Source organism: Oxyura jamaicensis, chromosome 5 (genome assembly GCF_011077185.1).
Source record: "Oxyura jamaicensis isolate SHBP4307 breed ruddy duck chromosome 5, BPBGC_Ojam_1.0, whole genome shotgun sequence".
Lineage (NCBI taxonomy): Eukaryota > Metazoa > Chordata > Aves > Anseriformes > Anatidae > Oxyura > Oxyura jamaicensis.
In genome coordinates, this window is record NC_048897.1 from 47,587,016 (window position 1) to 47,611,227 (window position 24,212).

General features: G+C 43.4%; 1 protein-coding gene and 1 long non-coding RNA gene across 12 annotated transcripts; one reads left to right on the forward strand and one right to left on the reverse strand.

Annotated features, from left to right (window-relative positions):
• Window positions 1-3,114: 3,114 nt before the first annotated feature.
• GPHB5 (glycoprotein hormone subunit beta 5) lies at window positions 3,115-23,730 on the forward strand. Of its 10 annotated transcripts, XM_035326863.1 has the most exons (5): window positions 3,115-3,272; window positions 4,606-4,840; window positions 13,186-13,279; window positions 19,545-19,749; window positions 21,578-23,730. In XM_035326863.1, exons 4-5 carry the CDS (start codon window positions 19,546-19,548, stop codon window positions 21,764-21,766), a joined length of 393 nt encoding a protein of 130 aa, XP_035182754.1. In that variant the 5' UTR covers window positions 3,115-3,272; window positions 4,606-4,840; window positions 13,186-13,279; window position 19,545; the 3' UTR covers window positions 21,767-23,730. The 10 variants fall into 10 exon arrangements, with proteins under 10 accessions (XP_035182754.1, XP_035182751.1, XP_035182753.1 ...); XM_035326860.1 differs by having other exon boundaries at window positions 3,115-4,840; window positions 13,186-13,255; XM_035326862.1 differs by lacking the exon at window positions 13,186-13,279 and having other exon boundaries at window positions 3,115-4,840.
• On the reverse strand, window positions 16,130-17,798 carry LOC118167472. 2 transcript variants are annotated; one of them, XR_004751155.1, is made up of 3 exons: window positions 17,644-17,798; window positions 17,348-17,424; window positions 16,130-16,270 (listed from the first exon to the last, which is right to left on the reverse strand). It is a non-coding gene; the product is annotated as an uncharacterized LOC118167472 (long non-coding RNA). The 2 variants fall into 2 exon arrangements; XR_004751154.1 differs by having other exon boundaries at window positions 16,130-16,450.
• Window positions 23,731-24,212: the final 482 nt, after the last annotated feature.

Below are 24,212 nucleotides of genomic sequence, written 5' to 3' on the forward strand. Positions count from 1 at the left end.
TTCAGATCACTTATCATCTTTCTGTCTCTTTACTTTCTTATTGCAAGGCAAGTCTTTTCCAAGTAAGTTGAAAAAATGAAATTCGAACCCTCAGTAAGTTGGCCTTCAGGGTAGGATTTGTTTTGAGTACTTGCAAGTTAGAAAGCAACCTTTGAAGGACTGGCATTAATAACTTAAAGCAGTTTCCTACTTCTTGTAATGATAATTGCTTTGCTAATTTTTCACTTTGTCTTTCCTTCTCAGGAGTGTTCTGGTTTCCTCATGTAATAGCAGAGCTCCTAGTTTATCTTGCATTAAGTTTGGACCCAGATCACAAGTCTGTGGCCTACAAAAGTGGTTTTGCATGCAGGTAAAGGCCCAAGTCTATTCAATTATTGCTTTAACGTGCAGTGAAGCAGTAGTCTGGATATTAAACTAGGAACTGATACGTGCTCTTGCAGTATGAATTCAGAACTGTTTGGTTTTGAAGTTTAAATGCTGAAGCCAAAGTGAATATCTGGAATTTGTTAGTAAATACCTTGAAAGGAAACATACTAACCCAAAGCGAGTAATGACTTCAGGCTTCTCTGGAAGCTCCCCATCACATAAAAAATGATATACTGAAACTTTATTCTTTTTCCTGGCTGTTTCTTTTATTATTACCAATATTATTCATTTTGTCTACTCAATACTTTTCTTTCCTCAAACCACTGAAGGTTCGAGATGCTGGAGATTGCTCAAGAGGAATGGAAACCTTTTGGTATATTTAAAAAGAAAAAAATACGTTCTGTATTGCTGGGCAGTGGTGCATGCCTTTGATAAACACTTGAAAATGTCTGGGAACTTGTTCTGCATTATCCCTGAAAAAAAGCACAGGGAGGGGAGCGCAGTCAAAATATTCTACGTGGCTTCTGAACCTTGGTTTTGAGCTTCTTATTTTGACACCAGCAGAGACAAGTTTTTGATGTTGTACAAAGGCTGCACTTCACTGACCGAGCTAGCAGCAACCCAAGAGGCAGTATTGACAGAGCATCTGGCCAGTGGAGTGGTGTGCCGAGGATATGTATGCCAACCTGCCAGCCAGAGCACAGTGAAGCTCAAGTGTAATTGGCCTGACAGTAAGGAAGGAAAGACACAGTATTTGTACGAGTGTCTGTGCAGGCTTCTAGCAACAAATTCAGAGGTTACGTGCAAAACTTTGCTTGGATTGAGCAGGCTCTGGTCAATTTTGAATCTTCACCTCCTGATGAAGCACATAAGGGTCAGCTGGGTGAGCCTACAGGTCAAACAGCACCACTCAGTTTTGTTTATCTTTTTAATATTCATTCTGTGAAATGTACTGAGTTGGACTACAGATTATGTTTATCTGTTGTCCCTAGGATTATGTAATGACTCCCATGCATTTTCTGGAGATTGCTTTGGTTCTGTAGATAACGTGCACGAGTGGAAAACAGCTGTACACATAAATATATTACATCAAAATGTGCATCTGTGTTCTACAATCCTCATTTTAGGCATCTTGGAGGCAGTAGGCTGAAGTCTGCTGTTGATACATCTGAAAGTAAACTGAAATTTGGCAAAATACCCTCGATTTCTGCAGCAAGGAAATGTGGAATTCAGACAGTGGTAATTAATTTATTAGCCCACAGACTATTTCACAAACACAAAGGAGTATTATCGCTATTTGCTGCGCATGACACTCATCAGACAGTAATTGTTGATTTGGTTAGTGATTATTTCAAGTGTCAGTTCTGGCCAGACTAGAATTACCCCGAGAAATACAAAGGAGAGAACGTTTCCCGCTGCACCGTGGTGCGTCTCGCCACCCCCGCTCATGCCATCCTCCCGAGCGATGCCAGCCTCCTGCTACAAGGCTCCTCCAACGCAAGCGTGAGGACTTGCGACTTGAGCAAAATTTGTTGTTCTGGTCAAATTCTTCCCAAGGAAGACAGGATTGGTGGCCTGGGCCGGTGAGTATTTTGGTGGGAAGCCAAAGCAATGGCTTTCCATGTGGTTAGCTGAACATCTACGAATTTTAGAGTGGCCCTTGTGATGTAGCTCTACTTTAGCAGAAACTATGTTGAAACTTTTTTCAAGTGAAGTTCTATTTCTGTATTGACCTTCAATCTATTGACTCCCTCTAAAATTTCCAGCTTGAATCAGTAAATAACCCACAGCCGGCTTCCAATCCCGTTGCTCCCTCTTTGGTTATTTGGAATTGGTTGGCAAAGTATTTGCAACTGTTCAATTCTGTAAATTTGCTCCAATTATTAGAAATGCAGTAGAACAGCTAAAGATGTATGTAGGACGTAAGGGCTTTGATTTGACACATGCAAGTAAAGGCCCACACAGGGACTGATTTTCCCCTCCCATTTTTCTTCTCCCATCTGACCTATTTCTATTTTCTTTTGCTCTAGAGCTAATTCTGCTGATGGTAAATTCGAATATGTGCAACACAGAAGCCAAATGAGAGAAAAAAGGAGCTGCTTTCAAGATCTGTTCTTCCAGAGAAGATTTGTGAGTTCCCCTTACAGCACAGCCTTCAGTGTTCCTCCCTCATGCTCTTCTCTGTGCATGAAAATCCATGTCCACCGTTCCCCAAAAGCTCGTAGAAGCACCATGCCTTAATTTAGAGAGTACCCATGGTCAACATCTGCAAAAATCAGATTCTTAAAGGTTGTTAAACCTTTTTGACTCTTCTGCTAAAGCAGTTCAGTCAGGCCAAGGGTATGCAAGAATTCTTGCTGGTTTGTAGGTTTTGTCAGCATATGGGAGTGTTAGAATATGGCATTTTAGTCTATCAACTCATTTGTCTTCCCTCCCCCCTTTGTTGCAAAAAGTGTGTGTTAGTAACTTCATGCAGTCCAAATGCACTTTATTTAGTAAAAGGAAAAAAAAAAAAAAGGCAGTTCCAGGAGTGGCAGCAGAAGCATTCACACCTGGCTTCCCATGTCTCTATGCCTCTTGTGGCTTCCTTGGTACAGCTTGTGGCACCTACAGCAGCTACATCTGAGGCAGCAACTCCTCTGACACATGGGGGGACTCAACCGTGCCAGAAGCTGGGGAGAGAAGAGGAGAACTGCCAGCAGTCAGGTACACGTGGCGTGATAACACAGGATTTGTTTCCATAGGAGACTTCGCCATCAAGGGATATTAGGCTCCTTGCCTGGATCAAGAGGTGCTGATCCAGCAGCAGCCCCTGGTTTCTGCCAAGTGCTTTGGACTTGCTTGGCCAAACCAAAAAGGCCCTAGGATTCACTTGCAAGAGCACGCGATCGTGCTGAAGCTACCAGGTATGCACAGAGTCTGCCTTTTACTTGATGAATTCAGTGTCTAGGAAAAGAGATTAACTAAATCAGTTAGATTGTTAAGAAACTCTCCCACTCTCCCTTTTTTCCTTTTACCCCTTTTAATCGAGCATAATTTATATTCCTGCTAAATCCACTGTCATTACACTCCTTTCTCTTTTCCTCTTCTAAATTACCAAGCCAGTTTCAAATCCTTGGTGATGAAATGTATGCAGTGTGTAACTTAATGGAACAAAAATTAACCTATTATTGGGATTTGAAATCTAATAATTAAATGTAAATGCTTGGATTCATTGTCTAGGGAAACAACCTATAAATAAGCCATTTAATGTCATACTGGTATTTTCTTTTGATCAGACTTCAATTAGTCAGTGATGTAGGATATCCTGTTTTGGTTGCGTCATTATTGCAGCAGGGAGTGTTAGCATGAAATCCAGATCTTGCACTAATAAATAACAACTCATTTTCCAAAGCTTAAGTAGTCTTTTCTGCAGGAACTTGATTTCATGGGATAACTGTTCAACCAACCTTCGTACATTATGGTAGGATAATCCTGAGACAGAACTGGGAAAAGTATTATATCTCAGTGTTTTAATGGCAGCAGCAAAAAGAACAAAGATCAGCTAAAAGGGAAAGCATTTCCCTTAACAGCACCGTTTTCCAGTGCCCAGGATGGACTTGGGGTTAGTGATACCAAGCTTGCTATGGAAATGCTGGCCACTGGTTAAAAATGTGACCTTCCTTCCAGGCTGGCTTTTCTCCCTGTGTGCTGCCTGACTTGGCAGTGGTTGAAGCTTTGAAAAGTATTTTCCTTTGCTGTAACCTTGAATCGTTTTCCATGTGTTCGCATTCTGTCAGTCGCATCCATTATCCTCATCAGTTTGTTCGTGATAATCCATTTTCTAAGTAACATCTGGAAATGTCTCTTCAGCAAAGTACAGAATTGGGGTGTTTGTCTTTTTGCCTGCACAGAGAGGACTGAGCAGGTAGGGGAGGAGAAGGGTTTCTGGTATCCCTGTGCCGGTGGGATGGGAGTGTGAGTAATGCAGGGTGGACAGGCCTCTGTACGGGTGCTGTTCCTCCTTGCCCCCAGGTCCTGGGGTGAGAGGGCCATGGCGTAATCCTCATCCACTCCCCTGGGCCTCTCTGGTCATCGGGTTTCCCATCCCATAACACACTTCCCAGTGCTTTGGTGAATGGACACCTTCTGTTCTCTCCTTGCCCCAGGCTGGCACGCACCCTCTCTCATTCACAGCTTTCTTTTTCTTCCTCTAAGAAGAGACATTCATCCTATCCTAACCTCTTTCTGCTCCCCCAGGTGCCACCATTACTCCTTATCACCAAACCCACTGCAGCCCCAGACCACATGCCTGACCTGAAGCTCGTGTAGGCTCTTGTGGTTTTGTTGGGACCTGTTCCTCTTGCTCTCCAGAGCTCACACCCTCATCAGCCACCCTTCTGTTGGATCCCCTGGCAGGTCAAGTCGAGCCTCTACCTGATTCTTCTAGAAGGAAATCTGCTCTGCTAACACAAGGATGTGAAAGACGTAGCAAGTAAGTAATGGTCCAAAATCAACCAGTGCTTAGAGGGCAGGGTGTGTAGGTAAAAGGAGTGTGTTGGTCCTGAACAGAATTTGTCCCTGTGCAGGAGGAGATTCTGTTTTAATCTCAAAAATAAAAAAGCCATAACATGTTTTTCTATCAATGGCTAAGTTAAAAAGAATAATCATTTGAAAAGAAGAAATATTTTATGATTTTTCCTTGGGTGCACTCATGCTTGCTTGAATGAGGGAGAAATCCCTCTTCTAAGAACAGAAACATGCTGAGGCAGGTAAGGACTGTCTCTGGGAACTGCAAGACTTAATTGTGGTCTTGCTGTGTTCATTGGTGGAAGTCCCATTGCAGTCAACAAAAGTAAAATAAAGGCTTGTGAGGCTTTTGGACAAATCTGCTGCGTCTATATGGGAAACTGGACAATAGTAATATGAGTGATGTGGTCTCAGTTTCCTCTTCCTGCAGTAAATTTATCCTATTAATATCATCTGCTGTTTTGTGTACGTTAGCTGCATGACCTCTAGAAAGCTTTTATGCCCGTAAGCTTCAGAGAGGAGTTCAGTCCCACTTTGCTTCCTGTACGTCTTAGAAGGATGTACCCATCGCCTCCAGACAAAACTTTAATAAATTTACGCTGCATGATTTGTGAATAGTATGTGAGCCTGCAGTCAAACATTTAAGAACATATAATAAAACCCAACCCCCTCATGTTAAGTAGAGTGATTTTTTTTTCTAAGACTGTCTAGACACAATGTCTGTGTACAAAAGAATTTTGTTCTGAATAGGGCACCATTGTTAAAATGATGATACTGTGCTAATGTGGAAATTGAAAGGGAATTTTTGCTTTCAAGGGTAGGGAGCTATCCTTTTCTCTTGTGCAGTTGTCATCTTAAAACCAATGTTACTAAGATGCTGTCTTCTCTCCTCTGAGACTTTCCATTATTATTACTTAAAACATTGTTTTGAGCAAAAACTGCTTACCTAATCACTGAGGTGAGGAGAAAATGGAAATTAAGCAGTGTAACTTCACTTTCTTGTCTGGAGAGTACCAAATGCATACAGAAGAGGTATTTTGTGCGGGTTGCAGTGAGCATCAGTGTGATGCTGAGAAGCAGGATGCGTGCACATCGTGGCACCCTGTAAGGAGGTGGACTGATATCTAGTAGACTCTGGAAGAAGTTGGCACACATGAAATGCACTGCTCTGAGTCACAACAGCAGAGGTGAAAACGAAGACTAGGCAAAATCCGTTGTAACATTTACCTTCCTTCAGGGTGCTCAGATGTGTAAGAAATCGGGGAAACAAATTATTTTTGAATAATGAACATGTAAAATCCATCCACATCCAGGAAAAATCTTTACTCCAGTCACCCCAGTGTATCAGGGCAGGGTTGTCATAGCCATGGCAGTCACGGGCTAGTCTGGATCTCTTGCTCTTTCTGCCCATGGCATTCTAGTGGTTGAAAGTTGTAGCTTTGTCTCATAGGCTAATAATTTCTTGGATATGTACAATGGCTGATGCAAGGTTAGGGCGCCTGATGTCTCCCCAGGAGTAGCCCAAATGAAAAAAGATAAAGCCATCTCTGGATGAAATGCCACGAGCCTTCTTTAGGCAGATCCTTTATGAAGATCCTGATTCACTGCATGCTGCTTCAGGGATTAAAACTCCCCCTTGACATTAATGGTAACAAGGCCAAACCACAAAGTAGGATTCTTTGGATGGTGAATTTCCCACACTTCTGTGATACAAAGAGCCCTTCTCATTCCACAGCTGCCCTTGGGTTGGGGTAGGAGATACCCTTGCTGCTCAGCCTGGAGTCACCGCCTGGCTCTTGGGTATTAGCAGGAGGTTTGCAAAACTTTTGCCTCAAACTGAAACCGGTCTGGACACGGTCCTGCACGTGTAATCAAACAACTGAAATGGGGGAAAATAACAAGTTAACCAATTTTCATCATTCTGTCAACACTGTAGCTCCTTGGATTAAAAATAAATGAAGTACTTTCTCAGTTGAAAAAGACTGTGAAACTCAGTGTGCAGAAGCTGTCATTGTCACTGATCTCTTCAGAGACACATTGCTAGTTCCACCAAAACTCTCTGTACGAGGCAGACAATATCACCTAACACAGGAAAATGTGCAAACCCAAGTGTCACAGCCAGTTACCCAAGTATTTATCCCTTTTCAGCACCCTGGGACCAGCCTGTGTGGGGTGTCTTTTCCAAAAGGCCTACAGGCCAGCCTCATTGGCCACTGTCAGTGTCGGTAGGGCATTGCCTAATGCTGAACTCTTGAAAGTGCATGTTGCTCTTGAGTGATAACAAAGGGCCATGGGTTCAGAAATTCAGTTCCATACAGCTGGAGCCAGCAGGCCATCTGATGCCTTCATACACTCATCACTGATACTAATTAGGCAAACCTTTAATTTTCTAGCCATGCGTTTAGGTTCAAACCCAACATCTTATTATCTTTACAGCTTTATCTGTGAGTCATTTGTGATGCATTTTCCTTATAAAGCAACATCTGTATGTTGTATTCTTTCCTTGTTGATGGGGTTCAGAGTCTTTCAGTATTTCAACTTGAGTGGGAATCCCTGGGGTACCATTTGGCACACTATTCTGAAAACATACCTTTTAGTCATTTCACTGCTGGGTTTCAACTTAAATGGCTGATTGAGGATTTAAACAGCTGGATTTCGGCATCTGTTTGCCACATGCCAGCTGCCACCAAAGCAAGAAATTATTACACTGGGTCATGATTTACATATTTGACCTTTGAGCATAGGAGAATATAGCAGAAATTGTCAGAATCAAATACAGTATAAAACCCTGTGAAGTACAAAGCTTGTCTTGTCAGACCATGAGGTCTTTATAAATTAATCTCTGGTTTGGAAGTCTCTTTAAATGACAAAAACATTTTGTTTTTATCTGGATTTATCTGTCTAATCTAATTAAATTACACACATCTTACAAAGGCTGCTGAATATAAAGTGCTTGAAGAAAAGCAGAAGTGTATAGCAATAGCACCATGAAGTTGAGTTTGTGGTTCTCTTTCAGTTAATCTGTATTGATTAATCTGTATGCAGAAGACTACTGGCTCCTACTTGAACTTGCAGCTCAAGTAAATATCAACATCTTTTACTAAATTATAATTCCTGAACTCGTAAACAAGTTATAAATTATGAGTGATGTGATCCCGATGACAGGGAGCTATTCCCCTCGGGGGCAGAGCTGTGTTTTGCAAAGCCCTGCATGTATGAATGCACTCCCAGGGACTGGACATTTGATTGTCCTGTGCTGGCATTGGCATCTCACAGGTCATGGCATGTGTGGAGGCATGAATGATTTACAGTGCAGTACTGTGTCTGCTGTTGGTTTGGTTTATAAGGGTGGTTTTGAGATGGATTGTGGCTAAGAGGTGATATTCAGGACTGGTCTATGATAGTCGTTAAAAAAAGGGTGCTGTTGTGGTTTAACCTGGCTGGCAGCTAAACACCACACAGCCGTTCGCTCACCCTCCCCCCTCCCTCTCTGGGATGGGGGAGAGAAACGGGAAAGTGAAGCCTGTGGGTTGAGATAAAGACAGTTTATTAAGATAGAAAATAATAATGATAATAATAATAATATGTACAAACAAGTGATACACAATGCAATTGCTCACCACCCGCTGACCGATGCCCAGCCCAACCCCGAGCAGCCGGCCCCCCCACCCCGGCTAGCCACCCCTCTATATTGTTTAGCATGACGTCAGATGGTATGGAATGCCCCTTTGGCCAGTTTGGGTCAGCTGTCCTGGGTTTGTCCCCTCCTAGCTCTTGCTGCACCCCCAGCCTGCCCGCTGGCAGCACAGAGCGAGAAGCTGAAAAGTCCTTGGCATAGTGTAAGCATTGCTCTGCAGCAATTAAAACATCAGCATGTTATCAGCACTCTTCTCATCCTAATCTAAAACATAGCACCCTACCAGCTACTAGGAGGAAAAATAACTATCCTAACTGAAACCAGGACAGGGTGCTAAATTCAATCTCCGTATGGCCTCCGCGTTCTTCTTTCACAAAGAATGTGCTTGTCCGTCTCCAAATACATTACAGAAGAGTTAAAACAGAGATTCCTGCAGGAAGGACATGGGCTTCAGTACAATGACACAGTTGCACAGTGATGCTAACGTGTGAAAGCAGGAGCTTTGGCATCCCTCACTCTTCTCATGGTCCTCACCAGGTCAGTCTTCAGTTTCTGGCAAGTTGGTGCACCAAGATAGACAACAGCAAATGGGCAACCCTCTGGTCACCTCAGCTGGCTCTGTAAGGTTGTAGAGGTTGTTTCTCAGGCCTGATGGTTCCTGTATTTCTGTGTCTCCCTGTGTTTATGGGAGCCACGCTGGTTCTGTGACATGGGATGACTGCACCCATGAGGAGCTTGTTAAAATCAGTGGGAACAGGGTGATGAACTCAAACTTGAAATAGTCTGAGAACTCAGAGTGTTGACTAAGATCCACATTTCCCCAGAGGGTGAAAAGAGTTCAGGCTGCAGGGTTTGATTCTGTCTGCTGCCGAAACATCTTGCTCATTACTGTCTGGGTCTAGGCTGTAATGAGCTTTGATTTGGACAAGTGCCTCTCTGGGGTTTGGGACTTGTGTTGTATTTGTTTTCCTGACTGGATTTGATTAGTTCAGTAGTTCCATGAGCTTATTCTAACAGGATTCACAGGAAGAGACAGTAGCTTTGTTTCAAGAGACTCCGCTTCTAGCTTTGTCTAATTTGTAAACTTCACTCATCACCGAGGCAATGTTGAAAACGGAGCATTAGCACTGGTGGTGATGCATGTCAAAATGAGAAGTCTTTTTTTTCCAGTGCACTGGACACAAACAATAGGGAAAATAATGAATTAAGATAATACATCTTTGAACTTACATAGTTTTGACTAAGAAGCTTCATCTTCCACTTCTGAGCCCAGAGGAGAGGATTAATAGAATTATGTCATTGCCCGCTAGTCTGTCATAAAAGCCTAAAATCTCTTTTCAAAAGACCATTAGAGGAAAGTTATGAAATGCAGAATTGATTTGAGTTAAATTGGTTATTGCAGTCACTTGTAATTTACATAGTATCTAAATTTATTGGAGAATCTTTTTCACATTACAGTGAACTGAGGGCAGATCTGCAGACCATTACCTGGTGTGCAAATAGAGAGCCCAGCTCTCCCCTATATCAGCATTTAGCCAACTCCATTGGGTTTGAATTCTTGATTTACATGGGACTGAATGTGATCAGAATCATGGCCACAAACAGTCCAGCAAGCAAGAGAATGTGTCCACAGCTGAGGACAGTTGAAGGACGTGCACATTTTCAAAAGAGGGTTTGAGAACTGAGAAGCAATTGCAGTGTGATATTCAAAGTCAGTTATTCACTACAGGTTTGATAAAGGCAAAAACAAAGCACAAGAGTAAAGTGCTGCACATTTAAAGCTTCCATTCTATGCCCTTAAAAATATAAAGTGAAACAGAATGCTGTCATCTCAGAGTAAATGTCTACTGTTCAGCTGCTTTATAGCATTTCTGTCCAGGTTCTCTGAAAAAAAATAAAGCAGGGCTTTTCATATATCAGTCAAACCTCCTATTCACCTTAATTCGTATCATTTCTGTCAAACCCTTTGGCTGTTTATAGGAACTTTGACAGATTAGTATCACTGTAGTGCTTATTTATTAGTTTTTATATTGCTTAGTGTTTTTCAGATATTATAAATGCATCGGTAGGGTCCATGTTACTGCCCACCTGAGCAAAAGCTGCAGAGCTGGTGCAATCCTTACCAAACACCAGGAAACCCAGGTGTTAGTTTGGATACACATGTCCACAGGAGCACAGATGTTATGTTTTGGTGATCAAAGAATGACCTTGTTTTGTGAAAATGTTTTAATATCAGTTAATGTTTTATTTTTTTCCCCATGCATTACAATAACATATCAATGTTGTTTCTGTCAGTGGTTGTTTTGCCCATTTCAGTAGCTTCCTTTGGCCCTAGTTCTGCAGGTGTTGCTCAGGCATTTTTCCTAGTTGAGTTTCCCCTGAGACAAGGTGAAATGTTGAACAGAGAGGAAGCTAATCTTGGAAGCTGTCATTTACAGGGTGCCATTTATTTTTACATTCACCCACGTATTGCCTTGCCTTAGAGATGTCAAAAGAGCTGAAAACTTGGCAGGAACCAGGGATTGACTCACGGACTTCATGCCAAGCAAAAGTCTGTGTTCTCTTGAAAAGTTTGCACGTCTCTGTATTGAGGATGAGTTTGGAGTTAATTAGACTCATTTTCATGTTATTTCAGGGCATGTTAGTCATACATGGCCAATTGCATGTTTACCTGGTGGCTGTTGTTTTCAGACCCTATTTTTGGCTTTTTTTTTGGTGTATGTCTTAAATTAACACGTTTTTCCCCAAATATTTTTTTCCAAGCTCTTATCATATCATGTATTTGACATTGGCAAAAAAGAGAGCTATCCGTTTTTCCCCCACTTAGTAGTGTTTTCTTCCTTATTACTGGGAGCTATGCACCTTTCCAAAGCAAGGAAATGATAGCCTTAAGGAAGGAGATGCCTTACTTTCCTAGGGATCATGATTAAGGACTTCCACAGCCTGAGCCTGAGGTTGTGCATTTACTCTCTCCTCCTCATCCATTCTAGGTATCTAGGTATGTCTTTTTTTAAAATTTATTTTCCCGGATATCACTCTATATGTGACAACTCCTAAATCTTCAGTGAAGTCCCTGAGAATGTCCCTGTTCCAGGTAATTTCTTCCTGGCAGTCACTTCTTGAGGAATGTGTCTTAAGCTGATCTTAATCTTTGCAATGCAACTCACCAGCACTGTAGAGAGCAAGCTACAGAGTCAGACCTTCACCTCTGCTGATAGCATAAAGACTTTCTATTGCTAAACCATGCCAGCCAACACTCTTGATACTTCTACCCTTTCATTCTTCATTAAGGCATAAGAGACACCTGAATTAGCATTTGCATGACATGGACTTAGGCAGACTGCTCTGCTTTATCACTTTCTGGCTATCCTTGCACTATTGGTATTTTGTTGGGTGTGTTTTGTTGGAAGGTGTCCTTTTCTTGAGCATGAACATTCTTAACTTCCTGTTTTCCTTTCCATTTTTCTCTCTGAGTTTTTATTCCCAAACATTTTGCTCAGAATCTAAAGTTTGATATATTATTTTTTCTGAAGTACCACTTATATAAATATGCCAGCTGTAATGCAGGCTATCCTGTTAGCCCATGTTGTATAAACCCAGGTTATGATCAAGATCCTGAACTGAACCTTCAGTTCTGCTATGGATTTGTCTTATATTGGAATTATTGTGTGTGTTAGAGATGCTCACTACCAATTTTCAGAAGCTCTGGCTCTTATAGTGGCTTTAAGACCTCCATTACCTCTCCTCTGGATTGAATCCATCATAGCTACAAGCCCTTTTCAGCAGAACAGTGTTATCTCACTGAGTTTGACATGCCTGAAGCAAACTATAGATTAGCATTTTTCTCTTCCTGTTTAAGCTTACTCTTGGACTTCATTTTCCAGGACTGGATGCAGAGGGAGATGAATGCTGATTGATAGTCTCCCTGCAGCAGCAATGCTAGAGAGACAGTGTCTGTGCTGGAGCAGCTATGGTGCTGCTGCATTTAGTGCTGTGTTGTTTCACAGCAGATCAGATCTCCAGGACTTGACTTCGCAGTTTTCTTCTCTGGGCAATCTGTAACACAAGCAGCACAGAAAGCAGCAGAGAAATAATTATCTTTTTTTTTTTTTTTTTTTGTTTTTTTCCTTTGTAGGATAGCACTAAGCATGGCATGATTTATGTCCACAGCAGGCTTGACAAATCCTCTTTTCTGACTCCATTTTTCTCATCCGAACACTCATTCAGCTGGTGCCAGTTTGCGCTGTGATAACCTCGGGAGGCGAAATGAGCCTCTTAAAGCAGGAGAAGTGGATTTGTGTGCCTGAGACCTTCAGTTAGGATTGGTGTTCCATTGTTAATGGGCAAGTCAACATTTATCTAATTACCATTTGAGAATACATTTCCTGACATTGTGCTCTCTCTGCTTACATTTGGCAGTATTTCTGTCAGAGCTTTTGTATGAGCTTTAGTTGCTTCCTCTGATTTTAATTTTTAGATCAGCCATGCCGTCTCAAGGTTAAACCTATTTTGTCTGTCCCTTTGCAAATCAATTCTTCACATTCTTTAGAAATTTAGCAAATGACAGAAAGCCACATTCCAAGACACATCTGCAGCAGCTGTGAGGATAGATTAAAGAACTGTAACGTACTTGTCTGTAATGCTGTTCTCAGGACACAAAGTTTTTCTTTCAGAACTACCAGCAGAGAGCAAACAACCTGTTAAGGCAAAGTCTGATATTAGATAAAGCTTCTAGAGGAAAAAGTGAGTCTGGTGCTAATTTTTCCAGTGAGTACATCAAATTACCTCTGCTTCATCTACCTGCTTCAGAAACCTGGCTTTCCAATTCCATTCTAACCTGAATCCTAACCTCTCTTCAATGCCTACTCCTGGGGACTTGGCCAGCAAACCTTTCATCATCCATTTCTCCTTCTCTGTTACTTTTGCACACACAGCCACCCTTCTCACCCTTCTCACAGTGGTGAGAGCCATTCTTAACTCTTCCTTATTTCATATGTTTAGAATGACTACAGATTTTACAACCTTTTTCTCTGTGTGACCCTCTTGTGACCAGTGCATTAAGATCTGATATCTAGTTACTGGCTTGGCTTTCTTGAACAGCAATCAGTTTCTTCATGGCCAGACAGCCTCCTACCTGTCTCAGTGCAGTACTTATGGTGTGTAACCACTCAACGTTACTGTTTCCCTTGCTCTGTCTCATGAGGTAGCACATCCTGGTACCTTTCTTTCTTTCCAATGGCTGATCCCACTTAAGCTTCTAGTCTGTTAACTCCCTTTTCCTTACTGTACCTTATTGGCTGGCTACTTCTACAGCCTGCCTCCTCCAACCTCTGTTTCTACAGTAATATTAACTCAGCCTCCTGCTGACCTCTCCCTCCATGCTCTCTTCCATGTCTTCACTTGCAGGCATCTTTATAAGACCTCCAGCAACTCTGGTTTTCAGTTCCTCCTCCAAAATCAGTGATGCTGTTGATATCTACAAGAAGTCAATGAACTGAGCTGAGGTAAAAATGTCCTTTTTTTTTTTCCTCTTCTTTTTTTTTAATCTGTCCCGCCACAAAAATTTATAAGAAAATGTACTTCTGATAGAAAGAAGTAGAATATTGGGCAAAACCTAGATGTTTTTGTAGTGCTAGACTGAGAAAATCCATGTTGCCTGAAACCAGGGATTTGACATCTGATGTGAAAAATTATAATTTTTCATATTTTCTTTTTTGTTAGAGTAGTGTTGATAACTTTTTTTTTTTAACCTACTCCAAATGTTACACAAAATGCTAACATAGTCATTGTCAGTACTTTGCTTGTGTATATGCTCTCACTTTCCTCCTCCACTCTTTGTTTCTCTCTCTCTTTCTGAATTGTGAATTAATCAGGATACAGACAGATTGCTCATAGGAGTGGGATATCTTGAGACTGGGCAACATAAAAATAATCCATATAGGTTTTTAATACTAGAAAAAATACATTAGGGCGTGTTTGAAGTTGAGAGACTCATCGCTGAGGGACAAGAATGGAATTTAAAAATTCTTGCACAGCTGAGAATTAGGGTGTTAATGTTAATCTCTTTGGATAATTTTAATTTTGGTGTTTTATGGAGTGTTGAAGTGAAGAGCACCTGGTATTGCTCTTTTTTCTGTGCATGGGATAGGGAAAGACTGAGCATGAAGTTCGCATCCAGAAGGCAGTGAAGTGCCTACACACATCCAAGCTCTCTTGCAGTGATGGAGTTCCCCATGTTTGAGGTTGAAAGCCCAGAATTCTTTTGAACAAGAGTGCCTGTTTTCGGAAAGCCTCTTGGAGGGCACAGGCTGTATATCGAGCTGCATAGTGGGACCTCTGCCAAAGACAGGTCAGCGAGGGGATAAGTCAGGAGCAAAGCATTCTCCCTGCTGGCAGAACCTCCCAGGACTGCATCTGGGAGTTGTGCTGTTTTGCCAAAGGAAAGTGGAGTCACTGGGATGCCAAAATGGGCAAAGCCCTCCCAGGTTTTGCTGGGAACTGGTAGAATTAAGCCCACAAATACTTTATAACCTCAGAGGTTACACATTGTGGAGGGTTGCTGCGTGCTTCCACGGCAGTTCTTGTGCAAAGCCTGTGAGATTCGCCTGAACTTGAGTGATGAGCAGACAACACTGTGCTGATAACCCTGACACCTTGAACAGCATATTGATTTCTGTGTTCTGCCCATCCAGAATTCAGAGGAAAAGCCACACAAGCCTGAATGGATGAGTGGATACACAATCCTCAACAGAGGTCCTCCCTTGGTCAGTCTGTTCCTATCTCATTCTGTGTCTCAAAAAGGGAATGTGAAGGTAAATGGTAGACATAAAGATATAACTTTTAAAGATGAATATGTCACCCTTTATTTCAAATGATTTTGAAATATGTGGGGAAAATAAAAATACACAGCCTTTAAATTTCTGATGTACACTGAAGGCCAAGTGTACAGGTACACAGTATAGTTGTTAATCACCTTAAATAAAAAAATAAATAACAATAATAATAACAATAATTAAAAAAAGGCCAAAAAAACACTAGCTGGAAAAAAGCCAACACTCATAGATTTCATGAGACATGATGCAAATCCTTCAGAAATCAGTGTCTGTCCCATGATTAGACAGGACTTTCAAAAGCGAAAATAAGCGAGAGGGGTCAGTTTGCAATTTGTCTCATTTTGCTTCGTGAGGCTTTTCAGTACAAGTGAAGACAGGAGAACAGAATCTCAGCAGAAGTCAGTGAAACAAACCGGATTACACAAACCAAAAGTCCAGCCCTTGTTTTTCTAGTCCATAGAAGAAGAGGAATCTGTCAAAGCTGGTTGATATGCCATCTGGAATGTATTTCCTGTATCTGTCTGTAATCTTGGGATGATTTTTGAAAGCACATTTTCAGAATCAGAGGAAAATTTACAACCAATATTTTCACTTTTACCTGGTTTCTCTGCAAGTAGGAACTTCTAAACTGTACTTAAGAAAATAAAGTCTAAAAGTTCCTTTTAATAGCTTTATTTTTGGTCCATAATGTCAAAGAAACAAGCAGAAAATCAGAGACTTTTTAATGGAAAATTGCTGATATTTTTAGATCAGTGGCAAGACTTCGGCTGTTTCTCTTGACCTTCCAGTGATCTTGAGAATGGTCCATTCCCAGCTGCCTCCCAAGATCTCCATGTGCAAGACTCAGCCTCTCATACTGCAGACTCTAGGCAGATCCTTTGGATGACTGATAAAGCCTGAGACCCGAGAAGGACCTCATGTGCTGCTGCATTAAAAATGCATAAAATGAGAGTAACTTTGGGGAGGGAAAAGGTGGAAGGAAAGAATTAGGATGATGGTTGTAGAACAGACAGCATCTCTTAGCTATGCAGAATGTCCTGAGGTCAGTGTGAGACTGCAGACAACAGAATTGCCTCCTCCTTTCAGTTCTTCCAATCACCATTTCCTAATTTAGACAGAAATGGTGAATCTCAGAGGCAAATAACAAGACTTTTACAAGTCAGCATGTATGCATGCAATCAGTATAATTTACTGGCCAGGGAGATAGCAGGGCCATGCAGCGGCAAGAAAAACAGCCAGGCAGTGGCTGCTCCAAGCTGAAAAGTAACGTGAAGTAAGAGCTCTGTGGGTTCCCAGGAGGTGTTTGACTGAGTCCAAGTCCTGCTCCAGATTTATACTATTGACCTTGGAAGTGAAGCCAGGACCCTGAACAATGGGTTAGTCACCCTAAAACACCTATAGCACCTATATAATTTATCTTGTTTGTTCTTGTGTGCTTCAATAGCACATTTGCTCAACAGTTAATTGCTGGTTTCCAGGTCATACAACAGAAGGCTGAAATACAACCCACCAGAAGAATACATATTTCATATTTGATAGGAGATGCATTTTCTGGACAACAACAGATGCTGTTTTGTTTTGTTTCTTTCAAACATCATAGGTAGAAGTTGATTTAAATCAAGGTTTTCTCTGTCATTTTCTTTTCTCAGGGCCAGGTCATATTGCTGTGGCCACCTGTAGCAGCAGCACCCTGAGGGGTGCATAGTTGCTGACACTTACCTTGACTTTTCATTATGTGCCTGGGTATTGAAACATTCAGCACTGGGAATTCACTGTTCAGCAGTGAGCCAGTGGCAGGAAAGGGAGGTGACTTTCTGAGGTTGCAGCGTGGGCATATGGCTTGCACTTTCACCACTCGTGTTTTACAAACTCACTGACCAGTGAGTTTTTCCTAGCATCGTGGTTCCTCAGCTTCTTTCTGTCCTAAAAATAGCTGAAGTTGTATTTGCATGGTGAAGGCAATGGACACATTTCCACGTTTCCTTTGCATAGTGCTGCTTACCTGTGTGACAGCTGCTCATCCTCCCCCCATCCATTGCCATTGCTTGTACAGGACAATCAAATAAAAAAGGTCTTATGCTGTTGACAAAAAAATCAGGGTTTTGTTAGCACAAATGTTTGCAAAGTCTTTCTTCAGGGCGCTTACTCAGGATTTGTTAAGTGTAGGGGGTAATGATTATTTCAGAAGCAGCCTACAACCTCTTTGCAAAGGTACTGCAACTCTTCTATGGAAAAAAAAAAAAAGATCCTTTTCGCCCCAGTGCGTGCTCGTTACTTCGCAAGCACGATGTCACTCACCAAGAAAATCCTTTTGTTTTGGGGCTGGAGTTATGAAACAATATGCTGTAAGCTAATTGCTGCTGGAAAGGAGAGGCTTACTTTACAGTCAATGACTTCGATGCCTTGGGTAGTTCATGTAAGGATCTGCCTCAGTCTTGCCTTGATTGACAAGACCCTTTCTATAAATTCGAGCAATTAAGCAGCCCAGTAGCAGCTGCTAAGGAGATCTGGTGAGCACAAACCTGACAAAGATTGCTGTGCAGGTCTCCTGCTGCTCACTCTGACACTCTGAAACACCATCTGCAATTTAAGCCTGCTGAAGGAGATCTGACTCCAACAAGTTAGGTGAGTGTGCTTCTGTGTTTGCTCCATCGTGGCTCTGACTCATGAATAAAGCAGCGGGTTTTGCTAGGGTGGCAAAGAATAGATGTTCAATTTGTTCTGAAGTTTGTCTCTTTTGCTCTCAGAAGCTTGTTATTAAAAATAAGGAAAAACAACTTTTTTCTTTTAACTCTGTTGAAGCTTATATATAAACATCTGTTCATTTAATCACGTGTAAGACAACAGTGCATGCCTGGCCACATGCATGAAGCAAACTCCACTGTAGCAAACTCCATGTGCTGATCTAAAACTCTGGTTTAGCAAATTTAAAGCATCTGGTTTAATGGAAGCCTAGAGACTCGGCTTCAGTCAGGCAAAAGGCAGGCTGAGCTCATTTTCCTGAAATGTATCCAGCTGAGGACACAGCCCAATGCACACAAGTCTGTGCACCGTATTCAGCAGCTGACCTTCTCTCTCAAAGTTAAATGTCAAGTCTGGGGTTTCTAGGTGGATGTTTTTAAATGCAATGCAAGTATGGGAGGTATGAAGTGGATATTGTGGCTTAGAGCTCAAATTACTTTCAATTTCTTTCTCTTTCTGACAGTTTTCCAGAGAGACTGGTTGCTCTCTTCACCAAAGGTTTGAGATAGAAAGGCAGCAAGTAGCAGAGGGACTTGGCCTTTGGCAGGCTGTGTGGAGGCATGAAGAGGCCAAGCCTCCTCTAGTCATCTTGGCCACGTCCCTTCTGCCTAACCAGCTCTTCTCACTGGCTTGGCAGCCTTGGTTGGGTTTGAGCTGGCTGGTAGGGCAGCATTTGGGAGGGAAAAACAAGGGTTTCATCTGCCTCTCTGGTGGCAGCCTAGGGAGTGACCCAGTGCCAGCTGAGTGCTCAGGGTCTTGGTAATGGTAACACCAATGCTGCTTTTGGGAGGTGCTTGTCTCTCTCCAGAGCCTATAGCACACGCTCAGGGATGCTTGGCTCCTGACTTAGGTTGAAAGGTAAGTAGGGTAAATCCAGAATTAGGTGCCTTCAGCAAAACGCTGGTGTGCTCTGCAGGCCTAACTCTGCTGAATGCAGCAAAGGAGGGATCCTGCTACCTCCTGTATGCATGCATGGTGGACAGACAGCCCTGACAGACACTGCCCTGACAGACTGTCCCTGCCAGGGTTGGTACTGCCACAGCTGTGCCCTGAGAGGGCGACCAAAGTCCTATCTGCCTGTTGGCCTGGTGCAAGGCCCAGGAGGCCCATCTGGGGTGGCAGGAAGACATTTGCTGCATTGTAAACTTGCAGTGTGGGCATTTCAGTGGGTCTGAGGCACTGGCAGGTGGCTGTTTTCTACCAGAAACCCCACTGCTTTGTGGAGAAAGCCTGCAGGCTGCTGCTTTATAATACAGACTGTGGCAATAAGACTTCCCTTCTCTATGGGAGCAGGTGACCCCTCATCTGCCCATCTTCTCTTAGGCTGAATGAGAAAGGGAAAGAGGGGAGGAAGGGTCATCCTGGTTCTTGTGCTGAACCTATGAACTTGGACTTCTTTCTTCCAGGGCCGTGCCACTGTCCTGGCTCTCCCTTCACTCCTCTCTCTTCTACCACAGCATGAAGCTCCAGTGCGTGATCCTGGCCACTCTGCTCCTCCTGCTGCCAGCAGGCCGTGGTGGCATGCCTGAGAGCTCCGCCATTGACCTGCGCACCTTCATCGGCTGTGCCGTGCGTGAGTTCACCTTCCTGGCCAAGAAGCCCGGCTGCAAGGCACTGCGGATCACAACAGATGCTTGCTGGGGACGCTGCGAGACCTGGGAGGTGAGACTCCAGGCTTTTACCCTCTCCCAAGAAAAGCCCTCAAAAGAAAAGCATTAAGTGGCTTGCGGCTACCTACAGGGCAGGCAAGAGTTGTGTCCTGCTCCATGAACCCCTTGCTGTCGGTGGCAGAGTGCCTTGCTGCAGGTGGTTCCCTCCCACCTTGCAGGGTCTCAAAGGGCGATGTGCATCATCATGTGTTGATACTAACAAAGCACTTGAGTAATGTTCACATTTTGGAATTTGAAAGCCTCTTGCAGCTTAAAAACTTAAGGAGAGGAGGCCTTTATTACTTTACTTAGAAAATATTCCTTTGAGGTTAAAATGGAGCTCCCAGTTGAGGGCTAATATCTTTTGTTCCAAAAAACACATCCCAAAGATAATGTCTGTTTCTAAGTTGGCCGTGTTTTAAATCACAGCCCTGTGTAAAAGTGAAGTAGCTGTCTTTTGGGGGTGTAGGGAAAGAGAGCATAAGTCTGCACACACTTCAGAGAGCAAGTTTCTGACTCTCATTGCCTTTCTGCCACTGAGCAGCTCAAGGGGCCAGACCCAGACCCTAGACCTTCTTAAGGGAAGCTCCAGAGGGGTTATGTCCATGTAAATACAAGGACTCTGTATAACTGAGCAAAGCAGGAAGCAGTCTCTGACAGCCCACCTTCCCTGCTTGGTGGGACAAGGGAAAGGCCACTGACTGCCAGATTTCCCCAGTGGAATAAGGTTCCTTCAAGGGACCTCTTATCACCCAGTTCCCCCCATCCTCTGAGCACCTCTGGCAGCACAGACTTTGTAGGCTCTCGTACTGCACTGCAATACCATGGGGATGCAGTTCAGCTGAATGCATCTGGCAGTAGACTCAGCAGCTTCTAGAAAACCCCTTGGATGGGGGAGGTTGGTAAGAGGGAGGGTGTCTGGATATCTTCTCACTGAAACTTTGCATCTGTTCTTTTCCATGCCATCATTCTTGGTTCCTAGCGCAAGCTCTTTCCAAAGCAGAGAGGGAAAGAAAGAAAATGCTAAAATGTCTTCTGGCTGTGTTACTTCATGCTTTTTCACATCTGTGTGAGGAAAAGGATTACAGTGGGCTCCCCCCGCTCCTGTCTCTGCTGCCCCTTCTTGGAGTCTCTGGAAAGCACGTGCTTCTGTTGAGGAAAAACTTACTTTTCAGCAAAATTTATGCCACCATCATTCCATGTGGGAGTGCAGGATTCAGGGCCTTCAGGCTCCTGTCTCTTGCTGGTTGAGGTCTCTGGCCAAGCTATTCATCGCATGAGAAACATCACATGAGTGCAGCCCCCATGGCAGGCGGGGGGGGAGGGGATGTGGCTAGGATCTGTAGGACACCCAGCCTGACTGGGGGGACTGGTCTGGCTGAGAGGGACCCAGCTGCCTGGCACCCATGTGGACCTCTGCGGGGATGTAGTTCAGCTGAATGCATCTGGCAGTAGGCTCAGCAGAAGGGTTTCCAGCTGAATGTGCTTTCTCTGATGGAAAATCTTCTGGGAGAAGGCAGCTGCTTTTGGCAAACCTGCATTTGGTTGAAACACTAGTATTCTGCTGAAAACCAGCTTTTTGGGTAGGCTTTTGTCTTCCTTCAGGCGGCTTTAATTGGAACTTAAGGCTTCAGGCTCTCACACACATGCACATATGCTCATTCCCCTTCATGGCTGGACCCAAGGGGCAGGCATCAGAGGTTGTAACATAAAACTTATTTCTGTGGCCCCTTCCATCTTGATCCACTGGTTGCTTTACTTACACTAAGTCCCCTTGAGGAAACTTGGACTCTAGATACTTGTTTTGCATCTTGCCTGATGCCAGCATTTGTCCCCCACAGAGGCCAATTCTGGAACCTCCTTACATCGAGTCTTACCACCGCGTGTGCACCTACAATGAGACCAAGCTGGTGACGGTGATGCTGCCGAAGTGTGCCCCGGGCGTGGATCCCTTCTACACATACCCCGTGGCCATCCGCTGCGACTGCGACATCTGCTCCACTGCCACCACCGAGTGTGAGACTGCCTGAGCTCTCCTTCCCCAGGTCAGGTGAGGGAGGGTCAGATTCTTCCCTGGCTCTACACCCCTGGTATCTCCAGGCTTACAGAGGGTGTGAGTCAGTCCAGAATTTGATCTTAGCATCTAATGCTCCTAATCATTGATTTTCATAGGCAGATGAGGCTTAATCCCTTCTCCCCGTGCTGTTTAAAGCACTATACCTGTAGAAATGTAGTGCGCAGCCTTACAATAGCAAATCCTATGGAAAAGAAAAAAAGGATGCTGTTTCCCTTCTTCACAGGCTTTTCACAGTATGTGACCTTGCTTCACGTACAAAATGCACATGGACTAAACAGTCACAGAGCAGTTGGAAACAGGCCATGAAGGCATTACAGCTGGTGGAACAGCCTCTATTCATTTCAGGGTTTAGCGCCTTCCCAGCAATGTAAATGTAATTACCAGCATATCCCCTTCTCTCCCCTGTTCTTCTTACACTGAAGTCTGTCAGGAATAACTGTCAAAGAAAAGGCCGTCAGGCCAATTAAATGGAAATGGGTATCCAAATCACCACCTTGAACTTGGGTGAATGCATCCTTAGCCCTGACTCAGCAAAGTACTTAAGCTCATGATTAAGTGCTTTGCTTAATATCAAGGGACTTAAGCACGTGTTTCAGTAATTTGCTTAATTGGAGCTATTCTGTTGAAAAAAATCTTGCCTCACAAGGGACAACTCTTTAAAAAAAAAATGGAAAGAAGCACATTAAATCTGTAAAAACACAAAGATGCATTTCTTCCCATCCTGCTTTTTCCAGGATTGTCCTGGAGCAGAACTGACCTCATGTAAAATCAGAGAGGCTCTGCACAGCCCAAGGCACCTCCCTTGACAATTTCCAGAGTTAGAGGGACCAAGCCAAAACACGTTGATGATGGTTTGGTTTCAGTGAGCCCTGGCTGAGGTGATGGGAAGGAGGGGGCCATGAAGGGTGTTCCCACACTTCTCTGCACTGCTGAGCTCCTTGGAGACCTGCTCCTCAAGAAGGAGGTGCACACAGAGCCGGAGGGCAGCCAGAAGTGCTCACAGGAGAGCTGTGGAGTTGTCTGATACCCAATAGCATGGCCACCAAGGGTGGGATAGGCCCAGGACCAGGAAGACAGCAGACGTGTCAAAGGTTGGTTCACACCTCTTCAGACCCACTATTTACAAACTAGGGGACATATGGGAGCTGCTGCAGCAGCCCCCCCCGGTGACCACGGCTCTGTAAGTGCCTCTGTCCTCTGGTTCCCACCTGGAGAAGGACAGATGCACGTTTGTCTCTCATTTCTCCCCTGAACAAAATGGGAAAAGATGTAAAAGCATGAAGATTTTGGCAAGTGTGAGGGGCTCACAGGAGTTTACAAAACAAAAATATGACTTCTCAGCCATTAGGAGAGAATTGCTGCTGAGAGAAATATCAGCACCTGACTTCCTCTCTGATTGTCTTCTGGATGCAGTTGCCTTCATTTCCAGGGTTGCATGCCTGAAACTTCCCCAGGTGTCCTGTCCTCACTAAGACAGATTATTTTTTTCTTTTTAATTTAACCTGTAATTTATTAGTTGCTGTTATGTTTTGTCTGGAATTGTGAAAGATGCGCTCTGGCTGAGTAGGAAGGAGGTAATTTTATCATCTGCCCTCAGTAATTCTGAATATAGACTGCTATATCAAACAGCAGCAGGAGCGGTTTTCTGGTGATGGTGAGTTTAACTGCCTTAAGAAGTCCTTGTGTTTTCTTTCAAATTACATCTCTCCAATCTTGTTATTGTTCTTACCAGCATAACAACTCCTATGGGAAACCTACAAAATATTTTGTGTCCTTAATAAACCCCCAAACTGTAGTATGAACGCAATTTAAAGCAACGTGTCCTTCTTTATTTATGCATAGAGGTTTCTCATATAGAACATGTGTAAGCTCCTATAAACTCTTTGCCAGAGTTGTGAACACCTGCAAAACATCTCCTCGATGCTGATGTGAAGTCATTTCCTTCATTGGATTTCTCTCACGGAGTCTGGCTGTGCTATAATCTCAGGATTAAAAGTAGGGTTAGAAAGTGGCAAACGTCCTTTGCAGCCAACGGGAAATACAGGCAGTACCCAGAGATGGTGAGGCAGTAGAAACTCAAATGAGCTTTTAGAAGAAAACACTGTAGGCTGTGAAGGAAGGTTTTGACTGACGTAGTAGCAACCAAACTTGGGAGGCAGAAGAGGAGGAGTGGGAAGAATGTATTGACTGAAACCAAGCTAACACTTCTAGATGGTCTTTTAAGGAGAAGCGCCAAAATGAATGGAGTTGCTGTGGTTTTACTGTGGGTGACAAAAATACAGTGAATGCCAGATCCCAGCAACCCATTTGACCTGCACATCCCTTTTTTCTAGAATCTCAGAATAGTTTGGGTTGGAAGAGTCCTTGAAGCCCATCTAATTCCACCCAACCTCCTGCCA

Excerpts from the sequence above, each read along its gene's own strand:
- GPHB5 (XM_035326857.1), top strand. The coding sequence starts at position 18,468 with ATGCAATGCAAGTATGGGAG. Across the intron at positions 18,488-19,544 it reads ATGCAATGCAAGTATGGGAG|CATGAAGCTCCAGTGCGTGA; the intron begins GTATGAAGTGGA and ends CTTCTACCACAG. Across the intron at positions 19,750-21,577 it reads GACGCTGCGAGACCTGGGAG|AGGCCAATTCTGGAACCTCC; the intron begins GTGAGACTCCAG and ends TGTCCCCCACAG.